This window comes from Malaclemys terrapin, chromosome 9, assembly GCF_027887155.1.
Source record: "Malaclemys terrapin pileata isolate rMalTer1 chromosome 9, rMalTer1.hap1, whole genome shotgun sequence".
In the NCBI taxonomy this organism is placed as follows: domain Eukaryota; kingdom Metazoa; phylum Chordata; order Testudines; family Emydidae; genus Malaclemys; species Malaclemys terrapin.
In genome coordinates this window covers 78,457,039-78,482,761 of record NC_071513.1, presented here as the reverse complement: position 1 = coordinate 78,482,761, position 25,723 = coordinate 78,457,039, and the positions used below count along the sequence as shown (strand labels likewise).

The following is a 25,723-nucleotide window of genomic DNA, read 5'->3' as shown; positions in this document are numbered from 1 at the left end:
GGCAAAACGAAGCATTGTAGAAACAGACATGATAAAAGTACACAACAGTACTGCATCCTAGATTTCTGTTTCATACACACAGGGAAGACTGTCTTTTAGAGTGGGTTTTTTTTTTTTTTTTTTTTTTTTGGATTAGCTGCAAACTGCAACGCCATGTTCAGTAATTAATGAGGTGGGCTGTTGCAAGGCAGCAGCTTCTGTGCACTAACAAGCCTGGCTTCTCGCCATGGTTGTTATATAAGCCGGGAAAGATCCTCAAGATAGCTTGGCTGTATGTAGGTCCCTCAGTCCATAAACAATAAAGAACATTTTTAGTCTTGCTTATTGCTCCATTCTCTGTCATAGGATTAGTTGGCCAGAATTATTGCTGCTCCTGGCACAGCATCACTAGGGCTGCTGCAGCGCATAAAAACAAGGAGTGGAACAGTGAGGCAAAAGGACTGCAGTGTTCAGATGTCTTTGAGAAACTTAGCTGCTTGTTTACTCCAAGTCTTCTGGTTCTAGCATTATTGTTGTTGCTGTTTCCCTGGGGAGAAAGATAAATTGAATTTAATCAAGTCCTTGATCTGTATGCATGTTGCATGCTGTGTGTTTGCTTTTTCTTGGGAAGAGGCAGAGATTTGGTGGTAGGAATTCTTTTTTTAAATTGCCTGATGCAGCACCTCCCTTGGTAAATCTGTATAGTCACTGCCCATTCCTGCAAGGTGGTGACCGCCTCCAGAGAGTCAATAATTGAGAGGCCACCGCATTTTGCTTGAGATGCTCAACACCTCTGGGGAGTAGGCCTTAAACATGTGGCTCTCTTTAGGGTTGAGAATTTACGTGCATTTCCATAACACCAATCAGAAAACACTAGACACACCAACAATCAGTACTTAAAACACCATTTACAAAATATATGCAAAATGACGCAGCATCAACAACAGTAATTGATTTCTCAATTCACCAAAACTGAGACCCTCTCCACTAAATCCAATTTCCCTTAGAAAAAACGTGCATAATAGAAAAGCTTTGCACATGAAGGTCCATAAATTCTGGCTTTGTTGGAACAAAGGGTGACATTAATTTTGGGAGGTGAAAGCCTTCATCCTATAATGTTTTGTCAACAACCCCTAGGCATGGAAATCTAGGAATTGTCAGACTAACTGTCCCAGCTGATATCAGTTGTTGGAATGGAATATAAGGAGAGAGCTGGTCTCATGAAGGTTGCCTTCACTAGAAAATGGTATGATGTGGTTTGAACATGACTGTGTAGAGTTGAGTCAGCTGACACAATGCTGACCAAGACTGAATAACACTCAGATTCCTTTCCTCAGTACTCCTTCCTAGGCAGTCATTTCTCATGTTGTATATGTTCAACTTATTGTTCCTTCCTAAGTGGAGTACTTTCCATTTGCCCTTATTGAATTTCATCCTATTTACTTCAGACCATTTCTCCAGTTTGTTCAGATCATTTTGAAGTTTAATCCTATCCTCCAAAGCACTTGCAACCCCTCCCAGCTTGGTATCATCTGCAAACTTTATAAGTGTACTCTCTATGCCATTATAAGTTTATGGAGGGAATGGTTTAATGGGATAACGTGATTTTAGTCAAAGGAACAGCGTGCCATCGCTGGTAAATAGTATAATGGCCAATGAGGGTCTGGCTGGAGAATCTTGCCTACATGCTCGGGGTTCTACTGATCGCCATATTTGGGGTCGGGAAGGAATTTTCCTCCAGGGTAGATTGGCAGAGGCCCTGGAGGTTTTTTGCCTTCCTCCGCAGCATGGGGCAGGGATCGCTAGCTGGAGGATTCTCTGCTAATTGAAGTCTCTAAACCACAGGATTTGGGGACTTCAACAGCAGAGTCAAGGGAAAGGGTTGGGACGGCTTTGTGGCCTGCATCATGCGGGAGGTCAGACTAGATGATCATAATGGTCCCTTCTGACCTTAAAGTCTATGAGTCTATTATCTAAATCATTGATGAAGATATTGAACAGACCTAGACCCAGAACTGATCCCTGTGAGACCCCACTTGACATGCCCTTCCAGTTTGACTCTGAACCACTGATATTTACTCTCTGGGAACGGTTTTCCAACAAGTTATGCATCTATCTTATAGTAGCTCCATCTAGGTTGTATTTCCCTAGTTTGTTCATGAGAAGGTGATACGAGACAAGCCTTACGAAAGTCAAGATAGATCACCTCTTCTTCTTCTCCCATATCCACAGGGCATGTTATCCTGTCAAAGAAAGCTATTAGGTTGGTTTGACATGATTTGTTCTTAACAAATCCATGCTGACTGTTACTTATATTCTAAGTGTTTGCAAATAAATTCCTTAATTATTTGCTCCATTATCTTTCCGGGTACTGAAATTAAGATGACTGGTCTGTAATTCCCCGGGTTGTTCTTCTTTTCCTTTTTATAGATTGGCACTATATTTGCCCCTTTTCCAGTCCTCTGGAATCTCTCCCATCTTTCATGACTTTTCAAAGATAATCGCTAACCTAATGGCTCAGATATCTCCTCAGTCAGCTTCTTGAATATTCTAGGATGTATTTCATCAGGCCCTGGTGACCTGAAGACATCTAACTTGTCTAAGTAAAGTTTTAACTTGTTCTTTCCCTATTTTAGCCTCTGATCCCACCTCATTTTCACTGGCATTCACTATGTTAGAAGTCCAGTCAAAATCTTTTTGGTGAAAACTGAAACAAAAAAGTCATTTAGCACTTCTGCCATTCTCACATTTTCTGTTATTGTTCTCTCCCACATTGAGTAATGGGCCTACCCTGTCCTTGGTCTTCCTCTTGCTTCTAATGTATTTGTAGAATGTTTTCTTGTTACTCTTTATATCTCTAGCTAGTTTAATCTCATTTTGTGCCTTGGTCTTCCTAATTTTGTCCCTACATACTTGTGTTATTTGTTTATGTTCATCCTTTTATCTTGACCTAGCTTCCACTTTTTGTACGACTCTTTTTTGAGTTTCAGATAATTGAAGATCTACTGGTTAATTCAAGGTGGCCTCTTGCCATACTTCCTATCTTTTCTATTCTGTAGGATAGTTTGCTATTGTGCCCTTAATAATGTCTCTAAAAAACTGCCAACTGTCTGAACTGTTTTTCCCCTTAGACTTGCTTCCCATGGGATCTTACCTACCAACTCCTTGAGTTTCCTAAAGTCTGCCTTCTTGAAATCCATTATCTTTATTGTGCTGTTTTCCCTCCTACCATTCCTTAGAATCATGAACTCTACCATTTCATGATCACTTTCACCTAAGCTGCCTTTCACTTTCAAATTCTCAACCAGTTCCTCCCTATTTGTCAAAAATCAAATCTAGAACAGCCTCTACCCTAAGTGTCTAATGCTGTCATCTATGCTACTTTTAACAGTCATGTCAAATACAATAACATTTTCTAGTGAAAACAAGTCCTAAGTGTCGAGCATGCCAGTGACACTACAGAAATAATAAGGGACACAAAACCCAAACTATGAAGGGCTGAAATCTCATCAAGTGGGTAGACAGCCTTATTCTGTTAGTTGAAATGTGAATGATCTTCAGCTAGTGGTGCTTGGGAAACCCAAAAAATTTCATTGAAAATTTTGACTAACTTTATCATCAGGTATAGCACCACAGTGACTTACTGCAATATGTTCTATCTGGAGAAGACAAAAGTACAGGCTTTTGACAAGGCCTTAGTCAAGCCCAGAGATAACAAAAGCAACTATGCGGGGGGGGGGGGAGGGGGGCTGGCTGGCTGGCTAGCTATCTGAACATCCAGAAGCAGTCAAAGATCCCATAGGAAGTCTAGATTGTAAATTGTAAGATATCCTCTCTGCCATCTCCTCTTGTTTCACTAATAGAGCCAAATTCTGCTCTAACTCACGGATGCTACTCAGCTGAAGTTAATGGGGTGCACTAATGTGCAGAATTAGGCTTACATTTTTAAGCAGTGACCAGTGTTAATTGTTGTACAAGATGTAAAATATAGACAGACCTTACCTTGGAATTGTTATAAATGAAGTAAAAATACATGCTCATGACTTTCATCCTTGCATCTGAAAGCATTTTACAAATCTAAAATAGATAAGCCTCACAACATCCCTGTGAAATAAATATTATTAGATCTATTTCATAGATGAGTGAACTGGAGCACAGATTTGTTCAGGGCCCACTCCTCCAGGTGTTAAAAGCCCCTCTCAAGAGACAATGAGTGCCCTAATGTCTCACTGATGTCAAAAGGCGTTTACGTTGTTCAGCACCTCACAAGAGGTGCTCAATATCTTGCTGGTTTGGAGCTTTTAATGACTGGATGAAGGTCAAGCAACCAGTTTGAGGGATAGCTGGTAATAGAACCTAGTCTCCTGCTCTATCCACTAGAGCACACTCAAACAAAAAGGGCAGTAGATCCTTAGATGTGTAAAAACAGCGTACCTAAACTATAGATACAATTTACAAGAGCAATGTTGCTGGAGTACTTATGTCATTATTATTTTTACTTTTAGGAAGAAGACAAACCAGCCTTCTATGTATACAATGCTGTAACTCAAGAGAAAGTGCCCATTAAGGGGAGTATTTATCTTCTTGCTACAAAAGTGTCCCTTTTGAAAACACTGGTAACCCTGAAATGTGGCTTTCCAAATAGTGTTTATTGTCTCAGGACTCCAGAGGGCAGGGAGATGTATGACTGCAACATACTGAACGATTACCAGTTAGATATAGGTATAAGATGGTTTTATTTTCACTATCTACTAAATAGAGCAATGTTGACCAAATGTGTGTCTAATTCCTTAAATACAGAAAACTGACATGTTATATTTATCATTAAGTTTATATTTAGGGAAACCTCAAAAGCATTAATATTACTGATACTTTTCTAATGCAGATCACAGTATTTAAAAAAACATTTTGGGTCATATGATGCCCTTCAAAATAAAACAACATGAAAGGCAGGTGGAGAGACAAAAATTAATGATGCACAAAAGGAACTCATAATGCACTTCTGCATGCCCTTGTAACAATATTGGGCCTGCACTTGTACCATTGTAAGTTGGGACTTATTTCACTGGAGCTGCACTGGTATAAAACTGGTGTAAGGGAGAGAAGAATGAGGATTATTATCAGACTGAGTGTTGCTTGTAAGATGGGAGAATACACAGAAATTCAATAAGAACAATGCAAAGTTCTACACTTAGGAGGGAATAATCAATTACACAAATACAAAAAGGGGAATGACTGCCTAGGAAGGAGTACTGCAGAAATGAATTTGGGGGTATTAGTGCATCGCAACCTAAATATGGGTCTGCAATGTAATATTGTTCTAACAAAAGCAAACATCATTCTGGGATGCTGTGGCAGAGGCATGGTTCACTTCTGCCTCTTTCCACACAAAAAAAACTATTTGGAGACCTTCTTCAGGTAAAATACCAAGTGATTCATTTACAAAGTTTGTTCACAGACTGTGTAGCAGCTTTATCAGTATTGTGGGGCTCTAAGGGTATGTCCATACTGCAATTAAAAACCCACAGCTGGCCCATGTCAGCAGGCTCAGGCTAAGGGGCTGCTTAGGTTGCTGTGTCAATGTTTGGGCTTGGGCTGGAGCCCTGGCTATAGGACCCTGCGTGGTGGGAGGGTTCCAGAGCTTGGGCTGCAGCCCAAACTGAATGTCTACACTGCAATTAAACAGTCCCTTATCCTGAACTCCCGGAGCCTGAGTTAGCTGGCACAGGCCAGCTGGGGACTTCTAAGCCCAGCAGGGGAGAAATCTCCTATGTCATTGGCTCTACCAGCCTACAGCAGTTTCTCTCCCACCCATTGTACTTCCTTCCGGTGCCTTTTTACCTTCTGAGTTAATGAGGTAATTAGTTATTAACTCTTCCAGCCTATCAGTTTGGCTCAGTTCCCACATTCAGGTGTGCATAGGGCAACTAACTGAAGTTGCTATGGTCAGACTGCTGGATCAGGTGCTGTTGCTTGGCACTCTGTCACACATGTATTACCAAGAGTGTTGTAAGCTAACACGTGAGAAGTAATTCTTCCACTCTACTCAGCTCTCTTAACTAGAGAACTGTGTCCAATTGTGGGCACCACATTTGGGGTAGGATGTGTACAAATTGGAGAAAGTCCCGAGGAGAGCAACAAAAATGATTAAAGGTCTAGAAAACATGAAAAAAATGGGTTTGTTTAGTCTGGAGAAAAGAAGACTGAGGAGGGACATAACGGTCTTCAAGTATGTAAAAAGTTGATAAAAAGAAGAGGGTAATAAACTGTTCTTCTTAACCTCTGAGGACAGGACTTAAATGGGCTTAAATTGCAGCAAGGGAGATTTAGGTATGACATTAGGAAATGTTTTTCCTAAATGTCAGGGTAGCTAAGCACTGGAACAAATTACCTAGGGAAGTAGTGGAATCTCTGTCCCAGGAGGTGTTTAAGGACGGGTTAGACAAACACCTGTCAGGGGTGGTCTAGTTAATGCTTAGTCCTGCCTCCGTGCAGGGGATTGGACTAGATGACTTATCGAGGTCCCTTCCAATCCTACATTTCTGTGATTCAATCATTCATAGTGTGCATGTATTTATGCCCAATTAGTTACAATATATTCTAATGACTTACAGTGATCTTCAACTTGTAAGGATACCAACAGTGGATAGTTTGCAGGTAGCCAGACTCTGAAAGAGAGGCTCTTGAGGCCCAAAAACTGATGGTACGGCTACGACAAGGGAAACATGGAGCTTCAGAAATGTTATATTCAGTTCTGGTCACTTGATCTCAAAACATATAGCAGAGAGGATTAAGAGAGAAGTGACAAAAATGGGATTGTATATGGAGAGATTTCTGTATGAGAGACTGAAAAGACAGGGACTGTTTAGTTTTGAGAGGAGACAGAAGATGGGACTTGATATAGGTGTATGTAATAATGACTGCTGGAAAGATGGCTAACAGGTCACCTTTATTTACACTCTCTCATAACAAGAACAAAGGGACATTCCATACAGCATGTAAATTATCTGTGGCGCTCTGTGCCACAAGACATCACTGTGACTAAGAGCTTAGTAGCACTGAAAAAGGATTAGACATTTATGTGGCTAATGAGGACATCCACAGTTTTTGTTTTTTAGAAGGCACATACACCTCCCCCTCCCCCTCCCCCCCCCCCCCCCCCCCGTGCTCTGAGGCACTAGTGATTAAACTGGTTGGTTGGAAGCCAGGACTCCTAGTCTCTATTTCTGGGTATCCCAACAAGCCACTACGTGACCTTGAGCATAGCACCCAGCCTCCCTGTACCTTGGTTTACCCATTGGTAAGAAAGAAAAAATAATAATGAAATTAATCACACAGTACACGTAGAACTATGGATGACAACCAATAGTACAGATAAGGGCACAATTTCTTCCCTCATGTCTACTCCATATAAACCCATTCATTTTAGTGGAGGTGGATCAGGCTTCAATAGGACTACTCACTTGCTTAAAGTTAGGATTGTGTACCTTGCTGAATCAGTGCCTATGTAAAGGGAGAATTTACCCCCACCCTAACTTTCTGACGTCCGAAAAGCAGTATGTTATCGTATCGTTTATTTTTCCCTGAAGTAGAAAATGTATGTTTGTGGATAAATGTATGGAATAAACTAGCATGTTAATATAGACTTAAACATACTATAGTCCTAAGTCTGGAGAGTGAATACGAAATACAGACCAATTCTGCACCTTGTATAGTCAATTTATACCAGTATAAAATGAGTGTAAAATGGGTGTAAAATACTACTATTATGATCTGATAATGCTTTACACCTGCTCAAATTTCCATTAATGTGGATGACTACACAAGGTACAGGGCAATGTTTAATTTGTCCCCATAATATTTAGAAAGGGAATAAATATAAAATAACCCAGACAAATACAAACTTACAACAAGCAAGTAATGTTTGGTTTCTAGGAGTATATTTACAAAAGATGGATAATTAAGTTGCTGGTCAAACACACATCTGATACCATTTATACAGTATTACAGAAATAAACATTCACCAGCAGACAATCTAAATGTAAACTGCTTATAAAACTGTTCAGAAAAAAAGCCCCAGGACTTGGTCACCAGTATACATACAGAAACTGAACCATTGAAATCATGAGTTAGGTAATCTGATCAATAATTCTACTATCTTGGGTGTGAATATTTGGTGCAGGGTCCTGAACTCAGTATATACACAGTAACATTTACAAATCAGAACAGAAACACGTTAGAGATCCAAAACTTAGAGGCCCAGTTTTGCAGTCCTGATGCATTCACAATTGCTGTTGCAATCATTGCAAATGTGGGGGTTTGTGTGTGGGAGCTGTCCGCACTCACACAGATTTAACACCCACATAACTCCATGAATTTAAATGTGAACATAAAATCAGCCTGCCAGGAACAGGCTCTAAACGATTAAATTTAGAATCTCACAGCCTATCTGATATTTGCAATTTTAACACTGGGCCAACTTCTACCCCCAGAAACCAGTGGATGTTACAGCCATGAAAAAAAGATCAGGACTGAGACCAGAGTATTTTTAATGCCCTCTAATGGAAGTTTTAATTACAATACTTCCTAGAACAGGAAATTCCTGCTGAACTTCACTGCCCCAAATCTTTTACAGGAAGTTGGGTCTGTGACTATGTTTAAAATGTGAATATCAAATTATAGTGGATTGTTAGTAGCAAACCTCAAGGTCCTTTCTTACTTATCATTTATCTGTTGTTTTTTTAAATTTTGATTTAAATAATAAGAAAGACACCTATACACAGGCTCTAGGTGCCCAGACACTCAATCACGTTTACAACATAATACTTCCAGTGGCATTAAAAAGCAAACCATCAGAGAGGAACAATAGCACAACTCAACTAGCCAGCCAGCTACAAAAAGCTCCTTTCAGTCTCCTCCCATCCACCCATCATTCTGAGACCATACCCTCAACCCTCTCAAACACCCCTTCCAATAGACAGTTTTTGCTACATGCCTGTAAGGTCACAAAATTCAGGCTATTTCAGACCAAGTAACCAATTAATATCCCATCTGTGTGCAACAGACTACAAACATCCCCTTTTTTGAATATAAACTAGCCAAAACTAACACTTCTTCAGATGGTTGGGTAGTTTGGTAAATTCCCAGTGATAGGGGGCTTATATTCTCTTTTCTGGCCAGCCACTAGAGGACAAGCTATTCGCAGGTGTGTGGCCTGACATGCCCTCCAGTGGAGGGTTGTGGTACACACACTTCAGCCAGTAGGTTGCAGACAAATATCTTTTATATGCAAACCGAGAGGTTTAGACATTTATAAATTGCAAAAATAACAAAGCTGGAAGCAAGGTAAGTGATTGCATCTCGCTGTTGGTAGGCACAACACTTCGCCTGGATGTGTGGGATGGATGGAAAGAATTCCTGACTGGGTGCCTCTTAGGAAACAAGCATACAGTCCAACGCTTCCTGTCTGATGAAGAACCAGTACTCAAGTACGGTAACTAATTGCGTTTGGTTTTTAGCCCATTTTAATTTCTCCAGTCCAAGCACCTCTGTTCCCTAATAATGTCTTTTGAAAATTGATTATGTCTTGGATTTAACTGCCAATTTACTTTAGTATTTTAATGTAAGGTACTATTCAAGCAATTGAAATATCTCCTAAAGGGAGTATAGCAAAAATATCCTCATAATATAAAAAATATACCAGCTACCATTTTAGTAATTTGGAGCCTGATCCATATTGATGTCAGTTGACTGAGGATCACACTTTTATTTTACAACAGGAGTGTATGTATTTTAAAAAGTCACTCTTATTTGGACATTTGGGAATTGTAATGACATCTCTGAAGGCTGCCCTAAAGATCACCATCACTTCTTCACAATTGTTTTTAATAAACTGTTCTTGCAACCGAGCAAGAACTAGCCTTGTAAAATTCTACTTGCCCATTCACCTGGAATGAGTTTTTCCTAGGCAAGTAAAATATAATTAGTTTTAAGTTGTTATGGTAAAGGAGACCAGGTAGCTTTTGTGACTGTGCCACTACATTTTCATGGAGATTTTGCAATCCAATGCCATATTTAATGCCCCCTTAATAACTCTGAACACATATAGATTGTTTTGCAGTACATAGCTTTGGTGTGAGATACAAAGGAGAGAAAGGATCCCAGATCTTATCAGTGCAAGGGAAAAGCATCCTATTACTGACCTAACTGGATAAAGAAGATCATTTGACTATGAAAGATCTTTAGACATGACATAACACAATAAGATTTATTCTAAATGAACTACAGTATACCAGCCTTTGCCCCTGTAAGAAATCACAGCACTGCCTGATAGTGTGGCACCATGTTTAGAACATGGCTACAGACCTTGTGGAACTTGACTTTATCAAGTTTTTTGTTTCCCCCATCTTATGGGGTTATAACAGGAGTAGAGCACAAGATTCTCAATATTTAATTTACTAATTAAAAACCCAGACTGTAAAGTGTCAGAAATATAAACAAATGGTATCTTTTTACACTGGATGCTAGGTAACAAATGACTTGACGCTATAGATTTGGAAATAATTAATTAGTGCCTTCATACTATAGAGTCTGCCCTGAGTTCAAATAGCCTATTGCTGTCGGGAATAGTTCATCACCCCATCAATTTTTTACAAGTCATACTACTTTCCAGAAGATGGCAATATCTCATCTGAATTTAATCTGTTTCCTTTAAATCTGGGCATTATAAACACAGTGCCTCTTTGTGGTATCTAATTATGAATGCACTATAGGATATAAAAGAGCAATGCATGAATAACAGACTTGAACGGAGTATTAAGCTAGAATAGAGTAGCTCTCCATCAGTGGAAATGTAATGAAAGATGCAATATAATGAAAATAATTGTCATATGGATTACAGTATATGAGATAGTAGCTCAGTGTCAATATTACTCCATATCTAGATTGTGGTGATAGTCTAAGGTTTATTTTTCTATTTAGTGGCAGTGGCTTTGCATAGCAAGTGGTTTCTACTGTCTTTACCAAGAACAAGGACACACAGAACATAAGGAATTGTTAGATAAGAATTAGCCAGACAAGTCTATCCTCTTTACATGTATTTTAACCCTTGTCCCCTATTTTGTACCTGTATCATTTAATCTCCTCCCCCACTTTTAAAATGTCCAACTATTTGTCTCTGAAATGCTTACTCTTTTTACACTGGCCTTTAAAGATCTCATGGTACTCATCTTCTCACATTTTTGAATGTCATGTGGATGTGAAACACCTTACTTTGTGTAAACTGTAAATCCTGTTCCACTTTATGAAACCCTTCTTCACCCACGATATCTCTAGTGGGTCATCTTAAAATCTTCTCTCCACAGACCGTAAAATCAGCGTATGCCTCTGTTTTCATTTGTGGATAACAAATATGATCAACAGTGACTAAGCCTTTTAACAAAGGTACAAATTACTTATTCATATGGGGATCATATTATCTAATCAGCCCATTAGAGCACAAAATTATGAGACTTACAGACATATCTTGGCATATGTTTGGCTGAATATTTTTGTGCTGTCATTCTGCAAAGAAACATACATCATTTTGAAAGGTAGTATTTTTCTAATGCTTATGTGATGTTGGATTTCTTTAGTTCAGTTAATTAATTTTTTTGCATGTTTCTTTTTTTCAGATATCAGAAGAGGGTGGCTCTTTACATGGCAGCATTTTTTGGGCACCTTGAGCTCGCGGCATGGATCCTGAAACAAGGCGTGAGACCCAATGCGGCTGTGGGTGTTCATCCCTACCGAGAATGGTGTCAGGAAACACATCATCCAGATGTAACTAAATGTCCGGTTCATGCAGCTGCAGAAGCAGGCCAACTAATTATACTGAAGGCCTTTGTCAATTATAGTGTGTTGTGCCTAGAGTGCCAAAATCCAGCAGGGCAAATTCCTCTGAACATATGCCTCAAACACAAGCATAAGGATTGTGTGCTATATTTAGTTACCAAAATGTGGTCACTGGTTTCTTATCCTAATTTTTCACTTCCCATGAAGATCTATATTAAATTAAAGCAGTGGCTGCTTAGGGCTCAGAGTCACATCTTTACCACGAAATGGCTTAACCAGGCTGCAGTCTTCAGAACACGAGTGGGGGACACGGTTATTGTGGATGGCTTCACAAAGCCGAAAATGACTTCCAAAGCCAGGATCAAGGCAGCAGGCAATACGGACTATCAGTTACCAAACCTAACTGATCAAACTCCACATGAGAGAGAGTCATGTCCCTTGACAGTTACAAAGGGGAACCAAAAAGTAATAAAGCTCAAATTACCTCCATTGGAAGACACGAATAAGCTCCCTAACATACACAGACTTCACCAAAAGAAGAATATTAGAAAGAAGGCTGCTCAGCCTAGAAAAGATGAAAGTATGGACCAAAATATGTGTTTAGCTAAAGTTCCTTTGCCCCCTATTTCTAGCCTCAGAAATTCACGCCCTCCTTTCTACTATTCAACACCTAATGCTAAATTGCTCTTAAATTCCTCCTCTGAGTGTTTCTCAGAACACAATGGAAGAACTCCAAGAGATAATGCAATCTACTGCTTAGCTATTGCCAGGTATGGTATTCTCTTTTGTTTTCCTTCTTTATTTATGTCCCTCCCAGGTGTTTATATTTTCTTCTCCCAGTGCTTGCTCATGTCCATTCCACATTAGGTGTGGGTGTGCCCCAGGCACAGTCGTTGGAGATTTTTCCTTCAGTGGTATCCGTTGGATCAGCTTTAGCGCCCTCTGATGCTATGCGCTCGTGCACTGGTATAAGGGCCCCGGACAACCTGCACCCTCTCAGTTCCTTCTTACCGCCCAAGATGGTTGCTGGAACAACTCCTCTTGCCTCGGCAAGGCTTTCATCTAGTGGCTTTGTTATTCCCTTCTTTCTTCGCAAGTTTAGTTACCTTTAGTTTATTTCTCTTAGTAGTGTGTATATATATAGTTAGACCCCACAGTTGCGTAGAGGGACATGCCCCAGTCTCCAGACTTCAAACTCTGTGCCTCCTGTGGCAAGCCTATGCCAGTGAGCGACCCGGACTTCAGCTGTCTGAAGTGTCTGGGGGAGGCTCATGTGCAAGAGCATTGCCAGATCTGCCACCAAGGGTGGGTTGTGGAATACATATCTGCAGCCACATCTCAAAGAACAACTGTTACAACAGGTAAGTAACTGTATTTTCTAGGTATAATAATGTGATTTGATTTACAGTTCTGTTTTGCCCTCGTTATTAAAATGAATGAGAAAAGGAACCAAAATACTTAGAAGCTGATCCAAAAACTATCAGGTTTTGTAAAGCTGTATTTTGTTTGTATGACGTTACAACTGGTCACTAAGGTTTTTTAATCATGGACTGGTGAATTATAATTGGCACTTTCTTGGAAGTTACAAATAACCAATATTGGCAGAGACAAGGTGGATGAGGTAATATCTTTTATTGGACCAAGCATCTGTTGGTGAGAGAGACAAGCTCATTAGCCATTACAAACATTGAATCTATCTCCCCTTGTAAGTATTCTCACACTTCTTATCAAACTGTCTGTACTGGCCTAGCTTGATTATCACTTCAAAAGGTTTTTTTCTCTTAATTAATTGGCCTCTCAGAGTTGGTAAGACAACTCCCACCTGTTTATGCTCTCTGTATGTGTGTATATATATCTCCTCAATATATGTTCCATTCTATATGCATCCGAAGAAGTGGGCTGTAGTCCACGAAAGCTTATGCTCTAATAAATTTGTTAGTCTCTAAGGTGCCACAAGTACTCCTGTTCTTCTTTTTACAGTAAATTATGTATCAGAGGGGTAGCCGTGTTAGTCTGAATCTGTAAAAAGCAACAGAGGGTCCTGTGACACCTTTAAGACTAACAGAAGTATTGGGAGCATAAGCTTTCGTGGGTAAGAACCTCACTTCTTCAGATGCAAGTAATTACTTGCTTATGCTCCCAAGCTCCCAAGCTTATGCTCCCAATACTTCTGTTAGTCTTAAAGGTGCCACAGGACCCTCTGTTGCTTTTTACAGATTCAGACTAACACAGCTACCCCTCTGATACTAATATATATGGTTTATGATACATTGTGTTTCTACAACATCTTCTATAAGAGGATCTTGAGGTGTTTTATGAACCATGATCTGAACCTTACAACCTACCTGTGGGGTAACTAATTGGACACAACCAACATATCTAGCCAATTTGAGTTAAAGAAAGTTGCAGGTTCCACACCTGCCTCTGACTCTCTAGCAATATCTCTGGTTTTACAATTGCTTGCACAAACAGCAGAGGGAAAACTTACTGACTATATAGGGGAAGCAGTGAAACTAGCTATACATAAAATGGTATAATATAGTGTAATTTCCCCACAAACTCTTTCAGTTACACTAGTGTTGGGGGTTATAACAACAATAGGTTAAAAAAAATCAGACAAGTGATTTTTTTTACTTGAGTGCCTCATTTTACTGTTAATAATTTGCACTTATAATTTTCATCAGAGGGGGGTTATGTAAATTATGCAGATGAAGTTAATAAGATACTTTTAAAGGAAAAATAATTACCTTGTTGAATCTGCAACTAAGTGAAGACATCAGAATTTGGACTGATATAAGGGAATTAAGTACATGCCTAATTTTAAGCACCATTGGCTTCAAAGACACTCCTCATGGACTTGTGTCTTGATGAATTAGGGTGTTAGTGTTTATTCAGTTAATGGAAATTTGTCTCAGTAAATGTTGAGTGAGGAGCTCAGGATCTGGCACATTGTTATTGTCTCCTTTCATTTTAAAAATCAAACTGTTGGGAGGAGGGTGAACTCCTTTGCCCTCAGGGGAAGAAAGTGGGTGTGAAACTGTTAAAGGGCAGAAAAATGTCAAGAAAAACAGATGATTTTGAATTGCTGTTAGTAATAGGTGGCAGGAAGAATCTGTCAGATTTTTTTTATGGCTGAAAGACAGGGAGAAGAGCAATGTATGATTCCAAGGTGCAAATGGAAACATTGACAAGTATGAACAGAGCCAGTGCCAAGCTTGAGTCTATTTCCACTAAGCGATAACTCAGGGGTTCCCAAACTTTTTGCTGGCATGACCCCATTTTAATGAATTATTTCCTCCTGAGACCCCAGACAGCATGAAGGACTCCATTTTGGAGAGCAAAATGGTATTCTCCACACAGCGTGAACATGCATACCCCATACACGTGAGGTTATACCGCATGGAGGACGCCATTTTGCTCTACAAAATGGTGTCCTCTGCACAGTGTGACTTCATACTTATGGCACATGCAAGGTCACACTGTGCAGAGGTAGGGTGACCCACCTGTCCCTAATTGGGCAGGACAGTCCCAAAATGTACGTTTCAAGTCCAGGTCAGCATTTGTCCCAAATTTCCTGTGGCGCCACTCCGTGCCTGCCCGAGGCTTAGGGGTGATGCCAACCTTTTCTTGGTGGGATGGATGAGGTGGGCCTTAGGGCCACCCCCCCCGGCCATGAGGCCCTGTCACCTGCTCCTCCTCTCAGGGCCGGCTTTAGGCTGATTCCTCCGATTCTCCGGAATCGGGCTCCGCGCCTAAGAGGGCCCTGCGCCTTAGGCGTCTTTTTAATTTAAAAATTTTTTTTACTCACCCGGCGGCAGTCCACTCCGGGTCTTCGGCGGTGCTTTGGTGGCGGGGGGGTCCGCTCTGGGTCTTTGGCGGCATTTCGGCGGCGTGGCGGGTCCTTCAGTGTTGTGGAGGACCCAGAGCCAAGTGAAGGACCCCCCCCCCCCCCCCGCCGAAGACCCGGACCGCCGCCGGGTATTTGAATTGGGCCCCGCAGGTCCTAAAGCTGGCCCTGCCTCCTCTTCCCCCCAAGCCCTGCCCCATGCCAGGCCAGAAGCTGGAGCCGGGCAGTAATGAGAGCCACCCAGGGAGCCCGAAATGCTGTGTGGAGCCCTGGATGATTCACCTGCCCTGGGTGGCATGCCCCGGGAGCAGGGACACAGGCTAGGGACTCCTCTTGGGCACCCCGGCCTCCCACTTAGGGCAGGTGGAGGGTCCAGTGCTCCCCACAGCAGCCCAGGCTCCCTAGGCGGCTCTTACCACTGCCCAGCTTTGACTTCTGGCCTGGACAGAGTCTCAGGGGGACGTAGAGGAGCCGGGGGACAGGGCTCCTGCATGTGTCCCATTTTTGCATGTTGAAAGGGTGGTCAAACATAGTACCTATCTATAAAAATGGGAATAAGGACAGCCCAGGGAATTATAGACCTGTCAGCTTAACTTCAGTACCTGAATTCAAACAATCAATTTGAATAAGGTAAGAGTCAACATGGATTTGTCAAGAACAAATCATGTCAAACCAACCTAATATCCTTCTTTGATAGGATAACAAGCCTTGTGGATAGGGGGAAAGCAGTAGATGGTGATATATGTCAACTTTAGTAAGGCTTTTGATATTGGTTTACATGATCTCAGAAACATACTAGAGAAATATGGCCTAGATTAGCCTATTACAAGGTGGGTGCTTAACTGGCTGGAAAACCATACTCAGAGAGTAGTTATCAGTGATTCACAATCAAGCTGGAAGAGCGTATCAATTGGGGTCCCACAGGGATCAGTTCTGGATCCACTTCTGTTCAAATGATTTGGATAATGGTATAGAGAGTATACTTATAAATTTTATGGATGATACCAAACTGAGAGGGATTACAAGCACTTTGGAGGACAGAAGTAGATTTCAAAACTGGAACAATGGTCTGAAGTAAATAGGATGGAATTCAATAAGGACAAACGCAGTTAGGAAGTAATCAATTGTACAAATACAAAATGGGAAATGACTGCCTAGGAAGGAGTACTGCAGAAAAAGATCTGGGGGTTACAGTGGATCACAAACTAAATATGAGTCAACAATGTAATAATACTGTTGCAGAAAAAGCAAACATCATTCTGGCATGTATTACCAGGAGTGTTGTAAGCAAGACACAAGAAGTAATTCTTCCACTCTACTCAGCACTAATAAGACCTCTACTGGAGTATTGGGTCAAGTTCTGGGCACCACAGTTTGGGAAAGATGTGGACAAATTGGAGAAAATCCAGAGAAAAGCAACAAAAATAATTAAAGGTGTAGAAAATATGACGTATGAGAAAAAATTGGGTTTGTTTAGTCTGGAGAAGAGAGGACTGAGGAGGGACATGGTAACAGTCTTCAAGTATGTAAAAGGTTGTTAGAGGAGGGTGATAAATTGTTCTCCTTAACCACTGAGGACAGGACAAGAAGTAATAGGCTTAAATTGTAGCAAGGGAGATTTAGATTAGACATCAGGAAAATCTTTCTAACTGTAAAGGTAGTTAAGCACTAGAATAAATTGCCTAGGGGGGGTTGTGGAATCTGTCATTGAAAGTTTTTAAGAACAGGTTATACAGACACCTGTTGGGGGTGATCTAGTTAATACTTAGTCCTGCTTCAGTGCAGGGGACTGGACTAGATGACCTATTGAGGTCCCTTCCAGTCCCCCTACATTTCTATGGTTTTCTGATTCTAGTTGCCATTCTTAAGTAGTAATGTGGCACTTTATTGTCAGATCAACCTCCTTCCCCATGTTCTGGTGTCCCTAAACCTCTGACTGCTAGAACCTGGGACTGGAACTCAGTAAATTGCCCTGTTCTGTTCACTCCCTCTGAAGCATCTGACACCGGCCACTGTCAGAAGACAGGACACTGGGCTAGTTGGATCATTGGTCTGACCCAGTATGGCTGTCCTTATGTAGTAAAACCAATGGTAGGAGTATAGGAGGAGGAACACTCCACATGGATTTCTTCAGAGTTCTCTGTTAATTGTTGGAAGAGGGAGGGTTGCCTTGTCTTTGGAATGACTGGCTGCTCCACCTCCATATCCCTGCACAGAAGCCCCGCACCTCCCCCTCGCTTCAGTGGAGATGCACAAACAAGACTTTTCCTGGCCAAGGCTGCCCCCAACAACCCCCATTGGCTGGGAACAGCGAACTGTGGCCACTGGGAGCTGTGGGGGGCCGTGCCTGCGGACGATCAACGTCAGCAAAATGTCTCACGATCCGCAATCAAATTACCCAGGTGGGCCGCAGGTTCCCACCCAGGGGCGGCTCTAGCTTTTTTGCCACCCCAAACACGGCAGGCAGGCTGCCTTCAGCGGCTGCCTGTGAGAGGTCCCCAGTCCTGCGGATTCGGCGGCATGTCTGCAGGAGGTCCGCCGGCCCCGCGGCTTTGGCGTACCTGCCACCGAATTGCCGCCGAATCCGCGGGACTGGCAGACCTCCCGCAGGCAAGCCGCCGAAGGCTGCCTGACTGCCACCCTCGCCTTGGAGCGCTGGTGCCTGGAGCCGCCGCTGTGCTCGCCACTGCTGTAAAGCCATCCTTGCTGCAGCTGCTGTCCCTAGCACCACGCTGCACCCCTGCCTTCCAGACCGGCCTGCCCAGGTGCCATGTAGGTCCCCAACTCTGAGATGGGACACAGGGTGCTGAAGCAGGGCAGGGCCAGGCAGATCCCCTGAGGAACTCTTGTGCAGGAGCGAGTCCCACAGCATCAGTAAAGAGGAGCAGAACTGGCCACCTCATGCCCACTCAGGTTTGGCCCTACCACCAGCCCTCTGTCAGGACAGGGAGGGGATAAATGGTATTGCAATCTGGTGCAGGGGAGTCGCAGTGCCACTCAGGTTTGGCACTGTGTCCCTTCTGTCATGACATGAGGCTAAACTTCAATAGCGCTGCAATGCCCATGCACCTGGTCACAACACCACTCACTCAGTTTAATCCCTGTAGCACTCCCCGCTCTGCTGTTATGACCAAATCTGAATGGGCAGTGGTATGGCCAATGCTGTTCCCCCTCACTGCTGCCCAGCAGTATGCACTGTGCGTAACGTGCATATAGCTGTAGGTGCCACAGATCCCTGCTCTAGCAGGGGAGATAGATGCATGAATCTGAAGGCCATGATCAGGGCCACAGACCGACACATTCTATTACCAAAACAGTAGTGTACGCGTTGTGTAAATGAATCTGCTGATTCAAACTTTGGGCTTATGCTCTATCAAAACTGTTTGCTTCTTTTTAGGCAATAATATTAAACAATCCTTGAGGATTACAGAATAAAATATATTAATATAAAGTAATGTGGTAATATGATAAAAATGCTTTAAAATATACTTTGTGAATGCGTTTTTGGGGGTTATCAAAATAATACTAGATGGACGGACACTGTAGATAAAAGTTGTGTAAAAATGGTTTTAATTTATCACTGGATAAAATCTATGATATTTCTTCTTCACTGTTATTTCCCATACATTTAACTGATTTTCTAAATTTCCTGTGAGCAATTGTGTGTCTAATTTGTGCACACTACTACAGCAGTTCCAGTGTGCACTCATATCAGGTTGCTGCTCATGGCCTGTTTGTATCTAACCATATAATATGCACATTCAATTACTTTCAATCATGGTATTGTACACACAAATTAGACAATTAATTGTGCATAGTCAGACTGATAATCAGGCCATTAGTGAGAAGAATTGTATATTATGAACTTGATCTTGCTTTCTTGGGAAAAATACCCAGTCAAGTCAATGGAAGTTTTGCCTGTGCAAAAGGTGCAGTTTTGCCTGTGCAAAAGGTGCAAGATATATCATATATACTCGTTCATAAGCCGAATTTTTTTAGTAAAAAAGGGAAGCACCAGAGAAGGGGGTCGGCTTATGAGCGCGTAAGGAGAGGGAGAGGTGGAACACAGTCCCTCCGCCCAACAGAGGGAGCAAGGAGAGGCAGCACAGCCAGCAGAGACAGAAGAGAAGAGGCGGGGCCAGAGTGTCTCCACTTCTGTCCACACTGCTCTCCCCCCAGCCTCCGAAGCAGCTGCAGCTCTGAGGCTGGCAGGCTGCAACCATGCCGCTCGGCCCCACCCCCTAGTGCAGGCTGGGGCTGCGCCGCCCAGCACAGCCTGCTGGAACATGCTGCGGCCGCGTTGCCCAGCCTGCCAGAGCAGTTCCAACCAGGTCAGAGACATTCTCCCCTGGCCCTCCCCAGATAAGATGGAAAGGGATGGGATGGAGAGAGTGTGGGGGTCCCGGGCCAGGGGTGGGGTCATGTGGGGGGTGGTCACAGGGGTTACTCCTCTGACTCCCAGCTTCTCCCCCACAAAAAAAATTTCCTCACCAGCTGCTGTCCCAGCCCATCAGGGTAAGCAGCTGGTGCGCTGGGACACTTTGTTTACTTAGGTTTACCTCCGTGCCTCTGGACGCTCAAGGTAAACAAACCATCTTAACCCCCCCAGCAGCTTATCCTGATGGCCCGGGAGCCAGAGTTTGCTGACCCCTGAATTATAGGGTCAGCTTATGAACGGGTTATAAAAAATTTCCATTTTTACTTATCCATCTTGGGGGGGGTCAGCTTATAAACGAATCGGGATTGAGTATATACGATATAAGCAGATATATGTATATGGAAACAGTTAATTTGTCCTGTCACTTGTCTTGCAGTGCATTTAAAGAGAAACCATGGCTTCAACAACTGGGAATTGCAAGAACCCTAGCTAAGAAGAGCGTCTGCAAACCTGTATACTGATAGAGGCCTGATTTCATATTGAATGTTTCCAGGAACCTGTAGTTTGGGAAGAGAGCCTATGTTTGAATGCTCTAACATTATCATCAATGTCCTATTTGACAAGCATCCTAAATTCAATTTTTTCCACTGACATAGTACACAGATATGGTCAATGAAGGTATATTAACAATTAATACATTACACGAAGATAATGTATAAATCATTAGTGGATGCTCTGGGCTTCAACTGTTTGATCTCTTTAGCTCTAAAGAGAAAAAAGATTAAATCATGTGACAAAAATAATTCTGAAAAACGGAATGCAACGTGTAAGGGAAAAAGAATGACTCATTAGATTAGTATGAACCAAAGGTTTTCAGCATTGTATAGCACTACCGTGAGAGGAAAAATTAGATCACTTAGGACTAAGCTTTAATGTGCTAAGCAAAGCCTGTGAGAATCTCCCATTGAATCTCTAGTCATGCTAGCAGACTTCATCCTCTGGCACTCCCTAGGAGTTTAAAGACCTTCCACTCCTATATCTAAAACAGTTTCAAAATGACTTTGATTAAAATCTTTTCTGCAGCTCCTGCTATCCGGAACAGCCTGCCCTGTGTCTCTCTACCCTTTTTAAGTCTCATCTGCAAATCTATCTTTTCTCTCTTGCATACTTTCTTTCTCTCTTCTATTGAGATATTTATTTAGGGTTCTCGTTCTGTCACACCTTACTTACATGAGTAATCCTTACTTGTGCAGTTCCATTGAACTTAAGGGACTAGTCCTGTGTGCAGTAAATGTGTGATGAACAGGAGTGTTTGCAAGGCCTTGTCTACACTTGAAATGCTAAGCAGCACAGCAGCAGAGCTTTAGTGTTGAAATTAATTACAATGATGGGAAGGATTCTCTCGTTGGCTTAGTTAATCCACCTCCCAAGAGCCGATAGCTAGGGCTACATCAACACTACAGCCAGGATCCACGCTCTGAGATCGATCCACCGGTGGTCAATTTAGCGGGTCTAGTGAAGACCCACCAAATCGACAGCAGATCGCTCTCCAGTTGACCCCTGTACTCTACCCGAGGAGAAGAGTAAGGTGGGCAGACAGGAAAGTTTCTCCCGTTGACCCCACCCCTCCCGTGGTGTAGACCCTGCAGTAATTCGTCCTAAGGTATGTCGACTCCAGCTACATTCTTCACGTAGCTGGAGTTGCATAGTGTAGGTTGATTTACCGTGGTAGTGTAGACATAGCCTAGGTCAACAGAAGAATTCTTCTGTCACCCTAGTGCTATCTACAGTGGGGGTTCGGTTGCCTTAACTACATCACTCAGGAATATGGATTTTTCATTCCTCTGAGTGATTTAGATGGATTGACTTAATGTTTGAGTGTAGACCTGGCTTAAGAGACTGGTCTTTATTGTCTGACCCCAGTCATTTGATATGGGAAAGGGTTAAAAAAAGTTAACACCCTTGTCACATGACAGGGGTGATTATCCACTGACTTGATCAGCTAATGTTAGAATGAGTAAGACTTATTTGCAGGAGTAAGAGTTAACATGATCAGGCTCTAACTGAGGCTGTATTACTTATCACTGCAAAGCATTTTGGTGTACAGAGCCTGACTTGTCTCCCACAGATATCATAGATTTACCATTGACTTAAATGGGAGAAGAACAGGGACCCCAGTTAGTGTGAAATATTCTATTACATACCCTGTCACATGAACTGAATTAGAAGTACTGTAAAATACACAAAGAAAAAGGGGTCACACATTTAAAATCCTGCCATTTCATAAAATGAAATCTCCTGCATTGGCAGGCATATGGACTAGAGTGCTTAATAAATCATTTCCATCTCTCAAAATGTCCCTGATATACAGGTAGCACTTTCATATTGAAATTCTTTCCTGAAATATAAAATGATAAAATTGTCTCTGAGGGCATGCCTACACTGCCTGGCCTGCCTCAGACTATGGGGCTGTAAAGAATAGTGCACACCAAAGTGCTGTGCTATAACTCCCCCATGTGGATGCTGCAGGCACAAGCAAAAAGGTTTCTCATTTACATTAATATAGTCCTCTCCAAACAGGACTGTGGTAATAAGTACTGGGAACCTTGTTCCCACAGTGTCTGCACAGGAGAGTTACAGCACAGGACTTAGGTGCGTACTGCTGTTCACAGTTTCGTAGTCCGAACTGCAGGGCAGTGTAGACATGCCCTGAGATAGTATCGTCAGTGGTTCTGTGGGAAGCAGGAGTAACAATGCGTATGTGTGTCTTCCTGTGTATTTCTTCTCTGCCCCCTCACTCTTATGAGAGAAAAGATGGACAGGTGAGCTATTAAATTAACAACTGGAATACATTTGTTGGTCTAGCAACTGATTGCACTGTATGTTGCCTGTGATTTTTGACATCTCAGTATTCTTCTCAACCAATGTCAACATGAATCTCACACACAAAATATAAGATTGTTTTTCTACAGAATTATAAAAATAAAAATGATTACAATGTATTTCCATTTTTCTTATATATCTTCTTTTGACAGGTATTAGCATATAATATCTTTATTTTCAATGCTGCACATTTATATACCATACTTGTACTTAAAACCAATTGGTGACTACCTTTTAACTACAAATCTAGGATCTGCTCCTCCTCCCATTTAAATCTGTGGCAGTTTGTCCACTGTGGCATGAAACCAAGTATCAGAGGGGTAGCCGTGTTAGTCTGTATCCACAAAAACAACGAGGAGTCCGGTGGCACCTTAAAGACTAACGGATTTATTTGGGCATAAGCTTTCGCGGGTAAAAAAACCCACCTCTTCCATGCATCTGAAGAAGTGGGTTTTTTACCCACGAAAACTTATGCCCAAATAAATCTGTTAGTCTTTAAGATGTCACCGGACTCCTCATTGTTTTTGTGGCATGAAAGAATTGGTCCCATTGTGGTCATATTACACTAGACTGCACTTTATAGGAATTACAATGTCATCAATAAACAAAAAGCCACAAAGATGCCACAGATCCAGACTAACAGAGCTACCTCTCTGATACTTGAGTATCATTGTAGAGCATTGGTAAAATCAAAATCTGATCTATTTTGCTTATATAATTCTTTTTAGATATCCACAATGAAACTATTATAGGATTTTTTACAGTTCCTAGCCCTGTAGTAGATGAGTGATATGTTTAAACAAAAACCTCTCCTACTCATCCAAGGCAGTCTCTCAGACCAGTTGGAAACATTTTCATTTAGAATATTATTTTCTGTTTATTAATATATCCAATAGTTTAAAATTAGATAAAAGGAACAGGCAGAAAAACGATAAAGAACATTAGGCTGATTGTTTTCCTCCTGCCCTTTTTGGAGGGGACAGTGGATTTAGGGATAAGCAAACATAGGCATGCGCACGGGGTGTGCCCAGGCACACCCTAATGCAGGGGTGGGCAAATGGCCCCCTCTCCCGGCGCGGCAAGCCGCGGGGTCTGCGCTCCCGGGCCGGAGCGCCCGGCCGAGTGCTGCAAGCTGCCGACCCCTCTCCCACCTTCGCCCCTCCCCTGGAGCCATACCGCTGCGTGTGCAGCGCTCCGGGGGCGGGGCTGTGCACTCCCGCAGGGCACCGTTTAGCTCCATGAGGAGGCTAGGAGCCTCATCTTATGGTAAGGGGTCCAGGGCCAGGGGAGTTGGATAAGGGGTGGGGGCAGTCAGGGGACAGGGAGCAGGGTGGGGTGATTAGGGGTGGGGGATCTCTGGAGGGGGCAGTCAGGGAGCAGGGGGGGTTGGATGGGGCATGGGAGTCTGTCGGGGCAGGGGGTGGATAGGGGTCAGGGCAGTTAGGGGACAGGGAGCAAGGAGGGTCCTGGAGGGGCTGTTGGGGAGGGGTCTCTGGAGGGGGGGGGTCAGGGGACAAGGAGATGGGGGGGTGGATGAGTCGGGTGTTCTGGGGGGGGCTGTCAGGAGACAGGGGTGTAGAGAGGGGTTGGAGGAGGCAGGGAGGAGGGGGGCGTTGTATAGGTCGGGAGTTCTGGGGGTCCTGTCAGGGGGCGGGGAGCAGTTGGATAGGCATGGGAGTTCAGGGGGTCTGTCTGGGGGCGGGGGTGTGGATTAGGGTCAGGGTAGTCAGGGGACAGGTAGGGGGTAGGGTCCTAGGGGTGCAGTAAGGGGACAAGGAGCAGAGGGGGTTGGGGATTCTGAAGGGGGAAGTCAGGGGGCGGGAAGTAGGAGGGAGTGGATGGGGGCAGGTCTCCCTGGGTGCACACCCTCATGAAATGGGCTGCCCACGTCTATGAAGCAAACCCTATGCCTTCACCAGATTTGTCAAAACTTGGGGGGGAGGGGAATATCTATGAATGGGTGACTTTTAAACTAAATTTGTAAATATTTTACTCGGTATCCACAGGCCTTTTCCATTTCTAAATTAACTTCTTCCCAAATAAAATCTGCCAGCTGTGGGAATCTTAGTGCACCCACCTACATAGGGCACCCACAAATAAGTATTAGCTGCTTTATTCTCTCATTTCCCTTTTGAATAATTTACAGTAAATTGAAAGCTAGAGGTGAAGCACAGCTACACATCACCTATAAATATTAACAATGTTTGAAACCAATTCTTTAGCTCTTCACTAGTGAGGGGCAGGGCTCGTACAGCGCTTTGCACGCGTAAAGCACTGTCTGGACTTGATTACGCTCATGCTTTGCGGGATCAAACCCTGAATGTGGGAATTAACGAAATTATAAATCAGTAACAGCACTGAAACAGTTTCCCTAAACTACTGCGGAGATGTTAATCCACGCTCTGGGTGGGCCGCAATTAGGGTGACCAGATGTCCGAATTTTATAGGGACAGTCCCGATTTTGGGGTCTTTTTCTCATATAGGCTCCTACTACCCCCCACCCCCTGTCCTGATTTTTCACACTTGCTGTCTGGTCACCCTAGCCGCACTGCAGCAATAAATCTGACCCACACTCGGGCGTGGAGACCTTCCTACTCTCGGGGGGTTGAAATCTGGATGCGGCTCTTAGCTGTGCGGACACAGACTCTTGGTGGGGGATTGAATTGTCCCCGGCACACGCAGGCCCAGCCCCCATTCCGTGCAGAAGAGCCGCTCCCCGCCCGGCCTTTCCCCTGCTCCTGGAGCCCCGGAACCCGTGTGCCGGGCTGCGCTCGCCGGCCGGAGCGCGCTGGCGGAGCCACCCT

General features: G+C 43.1%; 1 protein-coding gene across 1 annotated transcript in view; it reads left to right on the top strand.

The window, feature by feature from the left end:
- ANKUB1 (ankyrin repeat and ubiquitin domain containing 1) overlaps nucleotides 1-22,515 on the top strand; it is a 33,287-nt gene extending 10,772 nt beyond the window's left edge. The window contains exons 3-6 of the mRNA XM_054038778.1: nucleotides 4,485-4,701; nucleotides 9,353-9,467; nucleotides 11,652-12,581; nucleotides 20,473-22,515. Coding sequence (XP_053894753.1) covers nucleotides 4,485-4,701; nucleotides 9,353-9,467; nucleotides 11,652-12,581; nucleotides 20,473-20,557 — 1,347 coding nt within the window. The 3' untranslated portion in view covers nucleotides 20,558-22,515. The remainder of the gene's footprint in view (nucleotides 1-4,484; nucleotides 4,702-9,352; nucleotides 9,468-11,651; nucleotides 12,582-20,472) is intronic.
- The last annotated feature ends 3,208 nt before the right edge of the window (nucleotides 22,516-25,723 follow it).